General features: G+C 33.9%; 2 protein-coding genes across 2 annotated transcripts; one reads left to right on the top strand and one right to left on the bottom strand.

The window, feature by feature from the left end:
* Nucleotides 1-424: 424 nt before the first annotated feature.
* On the top strand, nucleotides 425-6,673 carry LOC141684726 (uncharacterized). The gene is made up of 10 exons (XM_074489828.1): nucleotides 425-773; nucleotides 1,680-1,754; nucleotides 2,051-2,104; nucleotides 2,407-2,485; nucleotides 2,575-2,702; nucleotides 3,347-3,430; nucleotides 3,788-3,871; nucleotides 4,198-4,349; nucleotides 4,783-4,933; nucleotides 5,811-6,673. Exons 1-10 carry the CDS (start codon nucleotides 453-455, stop codon nucleotides 6,261-6,263), a joined length of 1,581 nt encoding a protein of 526 aa, XP_074345929.1. The 5' UTR covers nucleotides 425-452; the 3' UTR covers nucleotides 6,264-6,673.
* Nucleotides 6,674-7,998: 1,325 nt separating this feature from the next.
* LOC141684505 (uncharacterized) lies at nucleotides 7,999-10,044 on the bottom strand. Its single transcript, XM_074489520.1, has 2 exons — nucleotides 9,618-10,044; nucleotides 7,999-8,257 (listed from the first exon to the last, which is right to left on the bottom strand). The coding sequence occupies exons 1-2, from the start codon at nucleotides 9,926-9,928 to the stop codon at nucleotides 8,248-8,250; spliced, it is 321 nt and encodes a 106-aa protein (XP_074345621.1). The 5' UTR covers nucleotides 9,929-10,044; the 3' UTR covers nucleotides 7,999-8,247.
* Nucleotides 10,045-16,820: the final 6,776 nt, after the last annotated feature.

Genomic DNA, 16,820 nt, shown 5'->3' with positions numbered 1-16,820 from the left:
CTTTCATATTTGTATTGTTTTGTCCCACCCCTACTAGAATTATTTTAAATCTTAAGTTTTGAACTAATAAGCACTAATTTTCTAACTACCAAGTAGTGAGTAGTCAGTTCTAATTAATCAGTATAAATCACTTAAAAATCAATTATAAAATAGTGATAATGGTTTTTTTTATAAATTTTACCATTTAAATATCAATATTGAATTAATAATATGTTATTTTATTTTTTTAATTCTTATAAAAGGTTAGGGATATTTAAATAAAATTATTATTTATTATTTATTAAATAAATTATTTTTGATTAATATTCCTATTAATTACCGATCATCCTATTCATCATTAAAACGTACCTCTACCGAGCAATCCCGATTTCCCTCGAGACACTTGATTTAAACACTCTGGTTATAAAACCTAGTCCGAGTTAGGCTCTAAGTTTGACTCACAACTTCCCGAAATGCGAAGGATTAGAACAATAATGTCCACTCACCTCCTCACCACCACCCTCATAAACCCCTTCAAAAACCCTAACCCTAACCCCTCTTTCTTTCACCCAATACGACGTCGTTTCAATCTCTCCACATCAGCAACAGCTCTATCTTCTAATTCAACTTCAAATGTTGAAATTGATCCACTTTACTTGTCATGTTGTATGCCAAATAAGCGTCTCAATGTCGCTGTTCTTATTAGCGGCGGCGTGGATAGTAGTGTTGCTCTTAGGCTTTTACATGCTGCGGGGCACTCGTGTACTGGTTTTTATCTTAAGATTTGGTTTCAGGTATGCGGAGAATTTTATTCATTTATCGAGATTATAAATACAGTTTCGTAATTATGTTGGTACCGAAAAAAAATATTGTTTTCAGGTATATGTGAATAGTCTCGGGACCGGAGAATATTATTCATTTATTGAGATTATAAATACGGAGTTTATGTTATGTTGGTACCCAAAAAAAGTATTGTTTTCAGGTATATGTGAATAGTCTTGGGAACGAGAATTTTATTCATTTATTGAGATTATAAATACGGAGTTTATGTTATGTTGGTACCGAAAATAGTATTGTTTTCAGGTATATGTTAATAGTCTCGGGACAGGAGAATTTTATTCATTTTTAGGATTAGAAATACGGTGTTGATGTTATTTTTGTACTGGACAAAATTATAGGTGAATAGTCTTGGGAGCGGAAAATTTAAAATGCAGTGCTGATGTTATTTATTGAGATTTTTGTACTTGGATATATATATTTGTCAAAATGCTATTGAATGTGTGATTGTCTATTTTTAACTTGTACTTGTTGTAATTGAGCTCATTCAGCAGTAAAGATGTGAGCTTTTTGCATGTTTGAGATTCAATTTGGATGTGTATGCATAGTGTGTGTGTGTGTGTTTGTACATTTATAGTTATTGCTCGTGGTTATGCTAAAGAAGCAACCTTTTTGTTTTGACAATTTTATTTGGATATGTGTGTGTATTTATTGTGATTACTTACAATTATGCCAAAGATGTGAGTTTTTTGTTTCGACTGGTATATTTGGATATGTGTGTGTATCATGCATAGGCGCATACTCTATTGGAAGTGAATTAGTGATACCTGGAGTGTTGTACTGAGGGATTCATGTTTAGTATTTGGATAGGTGTTTGGCATTTTCTGATATTGTTTTTTTCGTTTACCTGATTTTAATCTCAGGAGGACTTTGAGAATTTCTGGTCTGAATGTCCTTGGGAAGATGATCTGAAATATGCTAAGGCTGTTTGCAATCAGGTCCATTATCCGTATCTTCATACTAATTACCGTTATATTGCTATGGATAACTGCATTAAATTGTGAAAAAATTGATCACTTAGATTGGGGTATGGAACAATTCAATTTTCTTCAAATGATTCTGATTAAAGTTTTTATATTGTAGCACTGTATTGTACAAGTGGGAAGCTATAGATTCGACTGCATATTGAAACAATTTTAATTTCTTTTTAAGTAGTCCGAGTTTATAGTTTTATCATTTGTGCAAGGCAGGGGAGCGAACATTTCTACTAATTGTGAATTAATATTCTTTTCAGGTTGACGTGCCCCTGGAAGTAGTGCATTTGACAGATGAGTATTGGAGTAATGTGGTAAGAATCGCATGGTTATATATTCTGTTAAAAGGTTCTGTTGCCTGGTCATTTCTTTAACTGTAAAGACTCTACTCTGTATCATGGCACGAGCTTTGCTTCATGCCATCATCTTTCCTTCAATAAATTGTTTATTCTGATTATCAGGGCTAAAGTGGGTAGGGGCTAAGTAGTTGTTTGGCTCAATAGTGAATACAGTTTAGAAGTTAAATGTGTATAATAGGAACATATATATTTTAAAGGGTCAGTTCTAGTTGTTTTGTAAAAATAGTTATAGCTGAAACCTACCGTATCATGTCCAGGTATCATATATTATTGAAGAGTATCGGTGCGGCCGAACTCCAAATCCAGATGTTCTTTGCAATACGAGAATAAAGTTTGGTATGGTTTTTTAGTCTACGAAGAATTTGTTATTTTACCTCTTGCATCTAATTTATACACTTCTTTCCTTTTTCTAAAAAAATTTGTAGGCGCCTTTATGGATGCAATTAGTAATATGGGCTTTGACTTTGTTGCTTCTGGACATTATGCAAAAGTCATTCACGAATGTACGGAGCAAACAAGTGGACCTTCTGTCCTACAACTCTCAGAAGATATGGTATATCTGGAAGTTTGTCAATATAAACTTCTAGCTTTTGAAGTATTTTCTCGTTGCTATAAATAATTCTGGAAATTTTAGTGGTATTTACTCATGTTCTATGTGTTTATCATATTGGATTTGATGTCGCGAACATCAATCTGGATGCATTGTCTAATTTATTGTAGCTGCATGAGATCTTGTATATAGGCACTTGATGCTAGTTGACAGATGAAGTGCTCACATACCTTTTTTTGGTGGCACGAGTTGCGTTAATTCTTGCATTACCTTTAACAAATACTCCCTCCGTCCCTCCCAATTGTTATCGTTTCTTGGAGAGTGTCCGACACGCATTTTAAGATGAAGATAAAATATAGTTCTTTAAATTTTTTTAAAAATTTTATTTTTCTGAATAAAAGTTTAAACATTCTATTTTTATTCAGAAAAAGAAATTTTTTAAACAAAGTTATAGAACTATACTTTGTATTCATCTTAAAATGCGTGCCGGACACTCTCCCAGAAATGATAACAATTGGGAGGGACGGAGGGAGTAACTTTTAAGACCTGGGCATCAGTTTTATTGTTTTATATTAAATTATTATGTAAAGTTTAGGTAATTTTGTGCATCTATTGTGATCTTATCTCTTAATCCTTCTTGTTTTCAGGTCAAGGATCAAACCTACTTTCTTTCACATCTTTCTCAGTCTCAGCTTAGAAGATTGATTTTTCCTCTAGGATGTATTCCAAAGGTTAGGTGAGGTTTGAGTTGTCCTTTCCATTTTGTAAAATTTTCAATTGTTAAAGGAATGCTCAATTTTTAGTGGTCAAATGATCGAGTTCTAAAGTAACACATTGTTTATAGATATTGGAGCTCAATCATTATTGGCGACTGGACTAGTTTTTTATTTTATAAGCCTTTTTTGTTCTTACTAAACTTATTAAGTGTTTCGTTTTACCAAAATCTAATGTATAATCTATTTGTAAATTAATACATGGACTAATATTTTGCTTTTTGCAGGACAAGCCCCTCAATTCTATAGCTACAACTTTTTATATGGGAGCACATTTCATTTTTTTCTTATGTTTCTTCTGTCACTGTTTTGCAGGATGTAGTCCGCAAAATTGCCACGAGTTTTGATTTGCCAAACAAGGATAGAAAGGATTCACAAGGAGTATGCTTCCTTGGTAAGGTATGTCTTGGACAACTACCACGACAAATATGAAATAGTTCATTAAAAAACAAATTCTGATACTTTATTTTGTATCGGGAAAAACATTCCTGGCAATAGGTCTGATGAACGTGCTGCTGTTTTTTAATCTATATGACTGTCTATATATGTGTATGTCAGGTTCCGAAACTAAATATAGTTGAACTGATCTACAATTTGCAGCTTAACAGCAAATTATTTGAGAAAAAATCATATATTTAACTTTATTATTGTATCAAATTTGTTTGTCTACAGACTACAAGTTTAATTACCAGTTATTATGTGAATGTAGTTGGTTTTATTTCCAGATAAAGTTCAGTGAATTTGTGGCAAGACATATTGGTGAGAGAGAAGGTGTAATATTGGAAGCGGAGACAGGAGACTTTCTGGGTACACACAGGGGATTTTGGTTCTACACAATTGGTCAACGTCAAGGTTTACGGCTTCCTGGGGGACCTTGGTAAGCCATTTAATTAATTATTTGTTGTCAAATGAGTTGTTTAGCCATGGTTAAAATTTCGTTAATAGAGGTTCTATGCTGATTTCCATTGACAATTTAAATTTTGAGAAGTAATGAATATCAAATGTTAGTGAAAGTTAACAATGCAATTCATCATTCTTGTCAGAATGAGTACGGTTTTTATTTTACTTGTTACAATATACAAACTACTGTACTCTTAGCAGCAACTGAGCTTCCTCAGTTTTTTTTTTGCTAAATTTCCTCTGTTTTCCTTGTTAAAGAGGAGAAGATACCATTTCAATCCCTTAATATGTTGAGTATGATGAATAAATTAATTTGATCAAAAAATTTGATGGAATGAAGCCCATATTTGTAATACTATATGTTCAAAAAACCTGCACAGAGAATTTTAATTTTGCAGTATCACGTGCAGGTATGTCGTAGAGAAAGATACCAAAAATAATGTAGTCTTCGTATCAAGGAGCTACTTCTCTGTTGATAAAAGAAGGCGATCTTTTCGAGTTGGATCCTTCAAATGGCTTTGTGGGGAGCATCCAAATGAGATCAGCAATCTGCGGTGCAAGGTACATAAACCCTATGTTTAAATATATATGTATGCCTTTGCCAGACATCCTTAGGCATGTTCAGTTGATCAATTAAAATATTAGAATGGAGATTTTCAAAGAAGTTTAACTTATTAAATATCTATCTATTTCCATTCATTGAGTTAGGGTTCGGAGTCCTATTTGTGCGGCACTTCATGAATGTCTAGTTGCATTGTGAAAGTAGGCCTGTGGCAGCCATTGTAACAAACCAGTTGATAACACCAAAACTCTTAGTTTTGTGTCTTTGTGACAGTAATTCTTGAGATACGATTATAGTGTAACTAAATATCTATGAAATCAAGGAAGAACGATATTGTTTTCACTTGGTTTGTAATGGAATCCTGTACGTGGTTACCCTACTGCACTAGAAATCAGTGGCGATTCCAGGATTTTACAAATTTGGGTACAAGTTGTTAAAAAAATTCGTACATGATCTTATATTTTTTCTCGATGAGTTTTCATTGACTGAAAATGATGTATTATAGCACGTGACTAATATTAGAAGGTAAATTTCTCTCCATAAAACATACTAAACACATTAAGTAACTCATTAATGGGGGTACATAATAAAAGTATAATTTTAAAAAAAATGGGGTGACAATTGTCCCCCCTCCCTTGGTGCTGGAATCGCCCCTGCTAGAAATATAAGAGATTTTAATATTTTATTCAATTTTGCTAATTAATTCCCAGTTGCAGACCGGCATGTCCCATCATATATGTAAATAGCCTTTTTGTTTGTGGCTTTAATGTGCGGGGTATTACCCTTACAGTAGTTTGATCTGCAGTGCATAATTCTCTGTTATTGTCTGCTAATATCTGACGGTCACTATTCTGTGTACATCTTACACCAATTTAGGTTCGACATGGCCCTGGTTTCTATGATTGCAGTTTGTTACTTGAATCTGGTGAAAATAGTAATGATAAAGTAGCAGTTGTACAGTTATCTGAAGATGATCAAGGTCTTGCAGCTGGACAATTTGCAGCCTTCTACTATGAAAAGACCTGTCTTGGGTCTGGTGTGATATTGGAATCCTGGGATGATTCTGGGTTTCCCATATGTTCGAAAGCACTTGAAATTGCTGGAATGGAAGATAAGTCAAAGCTCGGGAAACCAGTTAAGATCAAAGCACAACCTTGTCTTCCAAACTCTGCTACTACTAAAGATGCCAGAGAGGCCCTTCTAGAGGTGGTTGATTCTAAATCTGCTATTAGTGCTACTAGAAGGCGGGGATCACATCCCAAAACCATTTCAACTTCCCCGTATAGTTGGCTGCAACAGTTTACAAAGAAGTGGATGAGATTCTTTTAGTAATCTAATTTATCAGCGGGAATAGGTAGAAATAAAGTGGACCACATGTGCTCGACGAAGCAAATTTTGGCATTTTAGCGGAACAATCCCATCCCCAGAGCCTAATTTGTGGTAGAACAGCTGCTTCTAGTCATATGAAGGTGGCAGTTACTAATGTAATGCTTTTATTCACATCCAATGTATAGTTAGGTAGGCTACCAAAAAAGAAAAAAGTAGTTACCTCTGAACGGTAAACTTGGTTGAGATTGAGTGGTTGTATAGGGATGCATGATCATAGAGCAAGTTTGATGTAGGGTTAATCAAATTGTATTCTTCATTTTATGTTCTCTAGTGTGTATATCTAAATATTTAATGTTGAAGGATTCTAAAGTACGCAATGAACAATTAATGAAATTCTTGTTTATAAATTACCGTAAATTATATACTCTGTGTCAAAACACCCTGTAAACACCCATTACAAAGTCTGTAAAAATTTCACAATGGAAAGGCATATAAACTCAGTTTACTATAGTTTTCATAAATGTTTACGTGATACAGTAACAATACACATATTGTAACAGGTCCTGGTCTACTTTTACATCTTAAGCTCTGCTATTCAAAAAAAATAACAAATCAAATGAAATGAAAAAGAACTGAAAACTCGTATATCACACTAACATAATGCGCATAAAAAATTTCAGTGTCCTTTTTGTGTTCTTGTAAAAAAAAACCTACATATAAGTGTATGCCTTTCACCATCTCTATCTAATCTTCAACATGAAAAAATGGGCATCATGAACCCCAGAATTAAAATTATTTCATCTCTAATTGGTAATCAAATACATGTCACATGTATAATTTCATTAACAGTGCAACTCCAAACAAAGCAAATCTTGTTTGTCACAACTTGGTTTATTCATCAAAACTACAGAGATGACATTATGTCCTCAGAAGAGATAATAAATATAGCATCAAATAGAATTTTCACAAACATACCAGTACACTATAAAGATGGTGTAGGTGTGTTTATGGTTTCAGTGTTACATGGCTTTATGCTGTAGGCCCCAACATTCCTACAGTGAAGGATGTACAATCTTTCACCAAGGTAGTCCATAAATTTACCAAAAAAACTTTATGAGTTGGGTATTTGACCCCTCTTCACTTCGTTTCTTCCCTAGACAAAATTAGAATAAAAATTTTCTTAAAGACTTATTTGAACTATCTTCTACTAATCTTTCTTTTCACTAATTTTGCACTTTCTCTACCTTCAGATTTCAAGTGGACCCATAAAAGCGCCTAGACCAGCAATAGCATACACCAGAACACACATAGCAATTTCTCCTTATATACATAATGCATCCCATACAAAACTAAAAACATAAAAAAATCATAAAAACACCAAAAAGTTCTAAGCATCATCCATTCTGCACAGGATTTAACCAAAATTATTCAGTCGAGGATAATCTAGCGATTACCTAAGCGATTAAGCAAACTAATTGAAATATTTTTACTGCAAAAATCAGCAACGAACTAAAAACAACAAAGACTTATAAGTATATATGATCCCTGTCTGGACTCTGGACAGTTCGTAAGCTAACATGAACCGTATTCAAACACAGGCCTACATATATTAAACATCACATATAAAACTAAAACAATCCAATTATCCAAAACCCTCTCAAAAACCGAAAGTTTTTACCATAAAAATAAAGCCACCACTATATATATGTTCTATTTATTATTACTACAATCAAAATTTGATAAACGAAGAACAAGAGGATTTTATTCATTTGTCGAGGTTAACCATACATTGTCTCTATTATTAAAAAAAACATTTATTGAATACATATTTATCGAGGTTTTATACATCTTCCAAAACTACATCAACTTCCAGATTTCGACGAACCACGTCGAGCTTCTCTGCAACATCATCCTCACTAAAACCCTAATCAATAAGCTTGTTTCCTAACTCCCCGGGCTGCAATAGAGCATCTCCATGAGACTATTAAGTCACTCTGAAATATAATATTGATTATTAGCTCTTAGCAATTTAGTGTGCATTCATCTCCAACAATGCTCTTCATGTTCACTCCTCATTTGGTTATATATTATTAAAAGCAACAGGAACTAATAAAAAGTACTAAAGAAAGTAGATACAAAGAGAGCATGTATTTTAAGAACATACAAAATTATAAAAACACCAAAAGTTGAAAACATCATTGATTCTGTAAGAGATTTAACCAAAATCAACTTAATTGAGGATAATCTAGCAATTACTTAAATAATTAAGCAAACTAACCGGAATTTTTACAACAAAAATCAGCAACTAGCTAAAAAGCACAAAACATTTAAAAGCATATATGATCCCTATTTGTACAGTTCAAAAGCTAAAATATTCCTCTTCAAATGCACGCCTACATATATAATACATCTATAAAACTAAACGATCCAATTATCCGAAACCCTCTCAAACACCCAAAATTTCTAGCATAAAAATAAAGCCACCACTATATACATAATAGTATTTAACAATACTGCAATTAAAATTTGATAAATGGATACCCACAGAACTAAAGGATTTTATCATTTATTGAGGCTACAATTACATTGTCTCTATTATGTAGAGACTGAGAAAATTATTAATTTTTGGAGATTATTTATTTATCAAGATACTACCTTAACAAATAAATCCACCACTATAAATGTTATATTTAACAATACTACAACTAAAATTTGATAAACGATTACCCACGGAACTAGGGATTCATCATTTTTCTTTTGCCACGAAGGATTTCATCATTTATTGAGGCTACAATTACATTGTCTCTATTGCGTAGGGACTGGTAAAATTATTAAATTATCAACCTGCCTTTTGAACTAGAGGACTTTATCGTTTATCGATGTTACAATTACATTCTCTCTATTACGTAATAGGGACTCAGAAAATTATTAATTTTTCGAGATTCTTTATTTATCAAGCTACTACCATAGCAAATAAAACCACCACTATATATAATATATTAAACAATACTCCAACTAAAATTTGATAGATGAATACCCACAGAACTACACGATTTCATCAATTATGGAGGCTACAGTCACATAGTATCTATTATCTAGGGACTGATAAAATAATTAATTTATTGAGGCTACAATTACATTCTCTCTATTATTTAAGGACTCGGAAAATAATTAATTTATCGAGCTACCTTTTGAACTAGAGGATTTCATCATTTATCGAGGCTACAATTACATTACATTCTCTCTAGGACTCGGGAAAAGAATTAATTTATCGAGTCTACAATTACATTCTCTCAATTACATAAGGACTCAAAAAATAATTAATTTGTCGAGATAATTTATTTATCGAGCTACCTTTTCTCGAAGACACCGACATCTCCATCCTCCTTATCATCCTCCATCTTTCGACGAGCCACGTCCAGCTTTTCCTTAACCTCCTCCTCACTAAACCCCTGATCAATCAACTCCTCTTCTAGCTCAACAAGCCGTACCTCTATTTTCCGCTTTCGATCATGATCAAGGATATCTTTATTCGGCTTTTTCGAAACACAGGCAGTGCCTTGGGTTGAATTGAAGGGTTTGTGTTTGACGGTGAACTTGTTGGTTTGAGTATAGGCGTTGGTTCCGGAGCCTCTTGCGGTTTGTAATCCGGTTCCGTTGTACATGATTGTGTTGAAACCCTAACCCTAGTTGAAATTGGGGGAAATAGTGTGAAATATGGTTGAGGGTTTGAATAGACAGAGGGAAAATTGAAATTATGATGTTTATATAGGTGTCTATAGTTGTGGGATGGGCAATTGGAAAAAAGATTTAAAATCATGATTTTAAGTGATGGTATTTGATTTTTTTATTTTTATTTATAATGTAGGAGGGAAAACCTGAAAAAAGGCCCTGAATATCACATATTGGGAGTAAATGGTCCAAAATATCACAATATCAGAAAATGATCCTAAATATCACAAATAAACGCAACTGTTCATGGAATATGAAGACCACGCATTGTAAACATGCTTTGGTGTGAAGACCACACATTATAAACATGCATTGCTGCATTGGTGTCCCTGATATATCCCTGACAACGCAGTAATTTTATGCGTTTATACCCTTAACGCAACTTTTAAATGCATTTTAAAATTTTTTATTTTTATTTATTTATTTTAAAATTTATTTTATATTCTAAAATTAATATTAACGCAAATAAAAAATAATTTTTATAAAAACGCAAAAAAAAATGTGTTTTAAAGTGATAAGAAGGGCCATTTTTTCAAATTGTGATATTTTGGGCCATTTGTTCTAAAATTGTGATAAAAAGGGCCAACCTCTTATGATTTAGACACTTTTTCGTGCACGGGTGTGGACGGATCGGTTTGGTTCGGTTTTTATTAAAAATCGTTACTTAACTGTATATGTCGATTTGGTTCGGATCCTATCTATTAATCATAATCCAATTGTCCGGAACGGTTTTTTTTTCAGTTCGGTTAACCGTTTATCGTTTTCGGTTTTTTCGATTTTGTACTCATTTAAAATATATTTTTCATATTTTATTATAATAAAATTATAACATAAAAAGATATAAGTTTAGAATTTACAGTTATATAATTTCTATTAATATAAATTATAATATGAGTTTATACAACTTTGGAAATTAAAGACTAACGGTAATGACAATCTTCACATGTATTGAACAATATAATTCATTAAGCTCGACATCATCAGTTGTTTAAACTTTTTTCTTTTTATCTCAACTTCTTTTTTAGGGGCGGTGACCTTAATTATCACTTCATTGCAAATTATGGTCCAAATTGTCACTTTTAAAAAAAATGTCCCGACATGTCACCTCATAACAGAAGTTTGTCTAGCGTTATGATTTTTTTTAAAACATAAAACGGAACTTCGTGAACTGTTAAACGCACAGTAAAAAATACAAAACGTGAGATCGTAAACCAATTCAATTTTTTTTAAAAAAAAAATTATAAATACGTAAAACGGCACAAAATAAACCGTTAGGACGACGATTTTATTAAATTAAAATAAAAAAAAAATAAACGGTCCATTTAGGCGAAAACGGAGGTTAATAAGTCGTTTAAATGTTTTTTAAAATAATAAAAAAAGTAAAGCGCGGTATAAAGAATCGTTTACAGGGTAAAATGCTGATGATTATTTAAATAAAATAAGCAACATAAACGGCACATTAAGAAACGTGTAAGGTCAAAACGGAGGTTAAAAAATGTTTTTCTGTTTTTTAAAATAAAAAAAAAAAAGTAAAACGGGGGTTAAAGAAATGTTTACAGCTAAAACGTAAGACGATCATCCGTTTTGTGCTAAACGCCAGTTAAATAGCCGTTTTGCACATTTAAGATCAGTGGCTACTGTTCTTTTTACTACAAACTGGAAATTTTTAATTTTCTACTAAAATACATAAAAACAATATAAAAAAATTGTTATTTCACGGAATTAAAGCATACGATTATATTAACGATAACAAAACACACAATACATTAAAATGATCAATAAAAAATCTCCCAATTCAATATATTTTTTAGACAATATTATTACTTAACAAATCACTAAAACAACTCATTTTTTCCCCTTAGGTGCTTGAAAATCCATCGCATTTTGATACATCGTCGACTTCCTTCTTCCCTTCTTTTTCTCAACATCTTTGTCATGGATCACGTTTGGAAAGTTAATACCCATCGGACAACGAGAATTTCTTTTGCTCGGAATGGGTTCAAAAACACCATTGTAAACCATCGATCCATTCTCTAACCTATAGATTTCATCAACCAACGATTCATGGGTCAATTTCAAATGCGCGCAACATGCTATAACATGAGAATAAGGAATACAATACGTTTGCCATTTCCCACAAGAACACAGGTACTCGGGAATCCTACTGGTATTCCTATTCCCCCCTTTGGTCAACTTTCCTAGTGACTACTTCAAACAACAAAGAATTTCGATCATAAACTTTAAACTATGACCCCTAGCACGCACAATTGACCGACTCAACCTCTTGTTTGCATGATATAATTCAGTTGCAATTTCCAAACGCCTTTCATCAAAATACTCAACCGTCTTCAAAAATAGTGTTCTAACCAATGAACTAATCGGGAGCTTTCTAGCATCAAGGATCGCGTTGTTCCAACTTTCCGCATAATTGGTGGTCATCATGCCAAAACGTTTCCCTCCATCATATGCTAAAGACCATTTACTTAATGGTTTATCCTCAAACTATTCCGCCGTCCTAGGCTCCTCAATCAACAATTGTTCCCATATAAAATCAAACTTCTTCTCTTGCACCTGAGAAGCCAACTCAACTAACCTATTTTCAATCCCTTTCTCCTATGTGCAGTAGCAAAATTTGTAGCCAAGTGTCTAATGCAAAATCTATGATGATCAAGGGGCTCGCACTATCCTGTTTGTCGTATAGCAGCAATAATCCCAGCATGTCTATCAGAAATGACACAAATTCCATGTCTCCTACTTGCCACAAATCTCCTCAATCTATTGATGAACCACCCCCAACTAGAAACGTTCTCGGATTCGATAATAGCAAATACAAGTGGAAGAATATGACTAAAGCCATCAACTGCCACAACACTCAATAGTACACCCAGATATGAACCATATAGGTGAGTCCCATCTATATGTATGACAGACATACAATACTCAAATTTATCAATGCATGATTTGAAAGCCCAGAAGAGTCTCTTGAATGTCACTTCATGTTCCAAATAAAGACACAATATACTCGTTAACTACATAACATTACATAAATATGAAAAAACATTTAAAAATCTATACGATACTAGTATAAAAAAATAGAATACCTCTAAGCTCCCACGATCTTCCATCTCATCCTCCTTAAAAACCCAATCAACCTTGATTCCCACATTAAAACATTGCAACGCTTCCATAAAAAAAGGGAGGTCTTCATATGATCCTTCCTAAGATCCATGTTCTTCATTCATTGCTAGCTTTTTGGCATCTCTAATCTTCTTTCTTCCCGGTTGGTAACCAAAAATACTTTTCACCGTGGCCATCAACACTTTTTACTTAACCGTGGGATCAACTACGATTTGATCCTTAACTTGTTCAAGAATATCATAAGATGTCAAATTAGGATGATCTTGAGTAATGGTGGTGCGCAAACATGTGCGTGGTCCCGAAGTTTCCATAATTTGAAATTTCCCAAGTGATTTTCGCAACCTAGCTTTTAAACTCTATTCACAACCACTATCCTTATTCTTACAAACCACAATCCAATACACATCACTTGATCTAACCACCTTAATCTCTTGATGATTCCAGATATGAAAATCTCTAACTGTATGCATCAACATTTTTTTTAGTCGAATGTCATCCCCTCCCTCAACTCCATTGGCTCCAATGTCTCCTCACGTGTAATCAAAGCCGACTTAACAACATCATAAGCATCCAAACCTCTACGGCTAACCGTATCACCGCAATATACATACTACTAGTAGTTTGACAGTCAAAACCCCTACTACCACTCCTCTCGGAAACTCTCGAACTAGTTTTCATAACTCTCGAACTTGTTTCAATCAATGCATAAGTTGAAATTTTTTGTAAATAAATTTCAACAAAGAAAGGAGGTCCATTCGAAAAAATAATTCCAAACATCATCTCAACATCATCGTCATCATCAACCGGAATAATACCAAATTTCATATCATTGAAATTTTTCCATCGATAACACAACTTAAAATCATACAAACTCCTATCAATTTTTTTTAGAAACCGGTTTATCATATACGTAACCCTCTAATTGAGTTTGTCGTATATTACCATCGGTATAAATCCACGTAATTACCGTAACCGATTGTGCTCCTGATCCCGAAGCCATTACTAAATCTGTAAGAATCGTAATAAATATTTATGTAAAAAAATTTATCTTGATATTTGGATTTTTAGGTTTGGAAAGTGAGAAGCGGGAGACTGAGTTTTGTGCGTCTGCTGGTACTTACAAAGAAGCATGTAAAACGTTACTTCGTCCTCCATTTTGTTATTATTTTTTTTAATTTAAAACCAAAACGGGACATGAAGGAGCGTTAAATGTCTATTTTGTTTAAAAATGTAAAACGACACACGATAGCACGTTAGGGTTTATAATTTTTATATTTTTTTTAATTTAAAACCAAAACGGGACACGAAGGAGCGTTAAATGTCTATTTTTAAAACACTTAAAATGGAAGATAAAATATCATTTTCAGATTTTTTTTATAAAACGAGTAAAACGGAATATGAAGCAGCGTTTTTGGCAAAAACATTTTTTCATCTGCCGTTTTGCATCAGTTGCTTTGAACTGTTCCATTTCAACAGTTCTGTAATGCCCTGCTTTCCTAAATTAAATTTCTAATACTAAATTTCTTAAACCGTAAATCATCCCTAAATAGAAAAAAATTGATACAACCAACAAATACGAATAAACACCAACAAAATATAATACAACAAAATACAATACGAATTAAAATAAATAAAAAGTTTGCATCTTAATAAACAACACAATATCTCCAAGACTTTTTTTCTACAAGATTTCAAAAGTAAAATCCTAAAAATAGAGAAACTAAGCACAAGCAACTCCATCATCTGCATTTTCCAGTATTTGCATAGTGCCTATAATCCACAATCCACTCCATCATCTGCATAAAAAATAAATTTTATAAATATACAGTATAAATTAGGAATTACATTTGACAAGTCACACACACTTAAACGCTTAAAGTTACAATTAAGATGCATACTAAACATACACAATTAAACACACACACTAAAAAACTTAAAGTAAAGTTTACCCTCATTTCTTCGCGCACTTCTGACCATCTGTTCCACAGTTTAGAGGATTACAAGTTCTCTTTGAACGACATTTACCCTGAGAAGTGTAGAAATGTCCATATGTCCCAGGACGGTCCTGTGAACTCTGGTCCTGGGTACTCTGGCCATGGGTACTCTGTGAAGAAGTGACATCCGTGCCGGCATCAGGATCAGTAGGAGGTGTAGGTGTAACATGGAGACTGAATGATGGAATAGAAAAATCTATAGGAACCCGCTCAGTAGGCCGGTGAGAATGATGCAGAGGAAGAGGCTGCTCAGTGGAAGGATCCTCGGTACGAGGCTGCTCAGTGGAAGGGTCCTCGGTACGAGGTGGCTCAGTGGAAGGGTCCTCGGTACGAGGCTGCTCGGGAGTAGGAGTCAAGCCAAGATCAAAAGAGGGGACATATTCATACCTATCCAGAACCTGAGGATCGTGCTGGACGCGACTAGATGATCCCGGCACATGAACAGAAATAGTATGAGCAACAGAATCACGTACAGGAGGATCCTGATCATCCCCAAGATCCGTAGCCATAAGATCGGTACGAGCATTAGTAGATGACTCGGGCACATCATGAGAATTAGTATGTAATGGAATACCATCATATCCAAGCTCTGCAGCAATAGGATTAGCGTCAACCAAAACTCTAGCTCGCCTACCAGCAGCAGCTCATGCACCGCCGCGTCTACCTCGACGGGCCGGTTGATGATTCTCCTCCAACTGCCTAGCTCGACGAACCTCCAAAGGCATCTCATCAAAACCATGTAATGTGTACTCTCTGACAAAATCAAGATAGTGGTCAGCAAAATGAGACACATCAGGAAGAACATCCTGTGTCCGCCCAGATATCTGCCTGAACATAAGATCATGAAAAAATAAACAAAAAAAAGACACACATGTTACAAGATTCTTGTATGAAATAAAGAAACTACTAAAGCATTTATAATGAAACTAAGAAAGCAAAATAACCTATACAATAAATTGATTTAACAAGAAGAAAACTTACAATGCAATGATTAAATGCACCAACACGAGATATGAATCTAATAGTCCTCTCTAAATACCAAGGATGGTACTCAGGCACTGCACTCTCAGCAACAATCACATGTTCAATAAACAAATGATCTAAACGATGCGCCCATATAGATGTGCTAGCTACATGTTTCTGAATCCATCTGATTTTGTCATTGCCCCTCAAATTTTTACTATTCTCTGCCTCTGAGTAAACAACATCAACAGGTATAGTCTGCACGAGCCCAAACTGTCTAGCAACTCTATCAGGGCAATGAAGCTCGACTATGAAAATACGTATCAAAGGCCCTTAGTAGCGCCAAATACGCTCACCAGTCAAGCAATAAGCAGGAAGATCAGAAATGACATCGAGAGAGTAAGGCTGCCATATAAACTAAGATGGTCCAAGCCCATCCAATAGCGTCTGAATAACGGGAAGAGTACGACCACCCGTACTAGTGTAGGAATGACCATAAAGCCACCTATAATGACATTACAATAAATAGTTAGTTTTATATTTAAATTAAAGTCCGTATCATATTAAATTATTTTAAATGCTTCTAAAACCCAATTTGGGGATTAAAGAACCCTAAAAAATTGAAAAGTGTTAAATTCTAATCTTACATGATAATAAAGTCTGGTTTCTAGGGCCCTAAACCCTAGCTATAATTAGGGTTTAGGCTACATGGTTTAGGGTCCTAAACCCC

This window comes from Apium graveolens, chromosome 9 (assembly GCF_009905375.1).
Source record: "Apium graveolens cultivar Ventura chromosome 9, ASM990537v1, whole genome shotgun sequence".
In the NCBI taxonomy this organism is placed as follows: domain Eukaryota; kingdom Viridiplantae; phylum Streptophyta; class Magnoliopsida; order Apiales; family Apiaceae; genus Apium; species Apium graveolens.
The sequence above is the reverse complement of the archived record's forward strand: the minus strand, read 5'-3'. Positions and strand labels throughout refer to the sequence as shown.

What these genes read in the sequence shown, in the direction of transcription:
- LOC141684726 (XM_074489828.1), top strand. Translation starts at nt 453, where the DNA reads ATGCGAAGGATTAGAACAATAATGTCCACTCACCTCCTCACCACCACC. An exon ending in CAATACGAGAATAAAGTTTG is followed by an intron (nt 2,486 to 2,574) that starts GTATGGTTTTTT and finishes AAAAATTTGTAG; the next exon opens with GCGCCTTTATGGATGCAATT. An exon ending in CGGCTTCCTGGGGGACCTTG is followed by an intron (nt 4,350 to 4,782) that starts GTAAGCCATTTA and finishes TATCACGTGCAG; the next exon opens with GTATGTCGTAGAGAAAGATA.
- LOC141684505 (XM_074489520.1), bottom strand. Translation starts at nt 9,928, where the DNA reads ATGTACAACGGAACCGGATTACAAACCGCAAGAGGCTCCGGAACCAAC.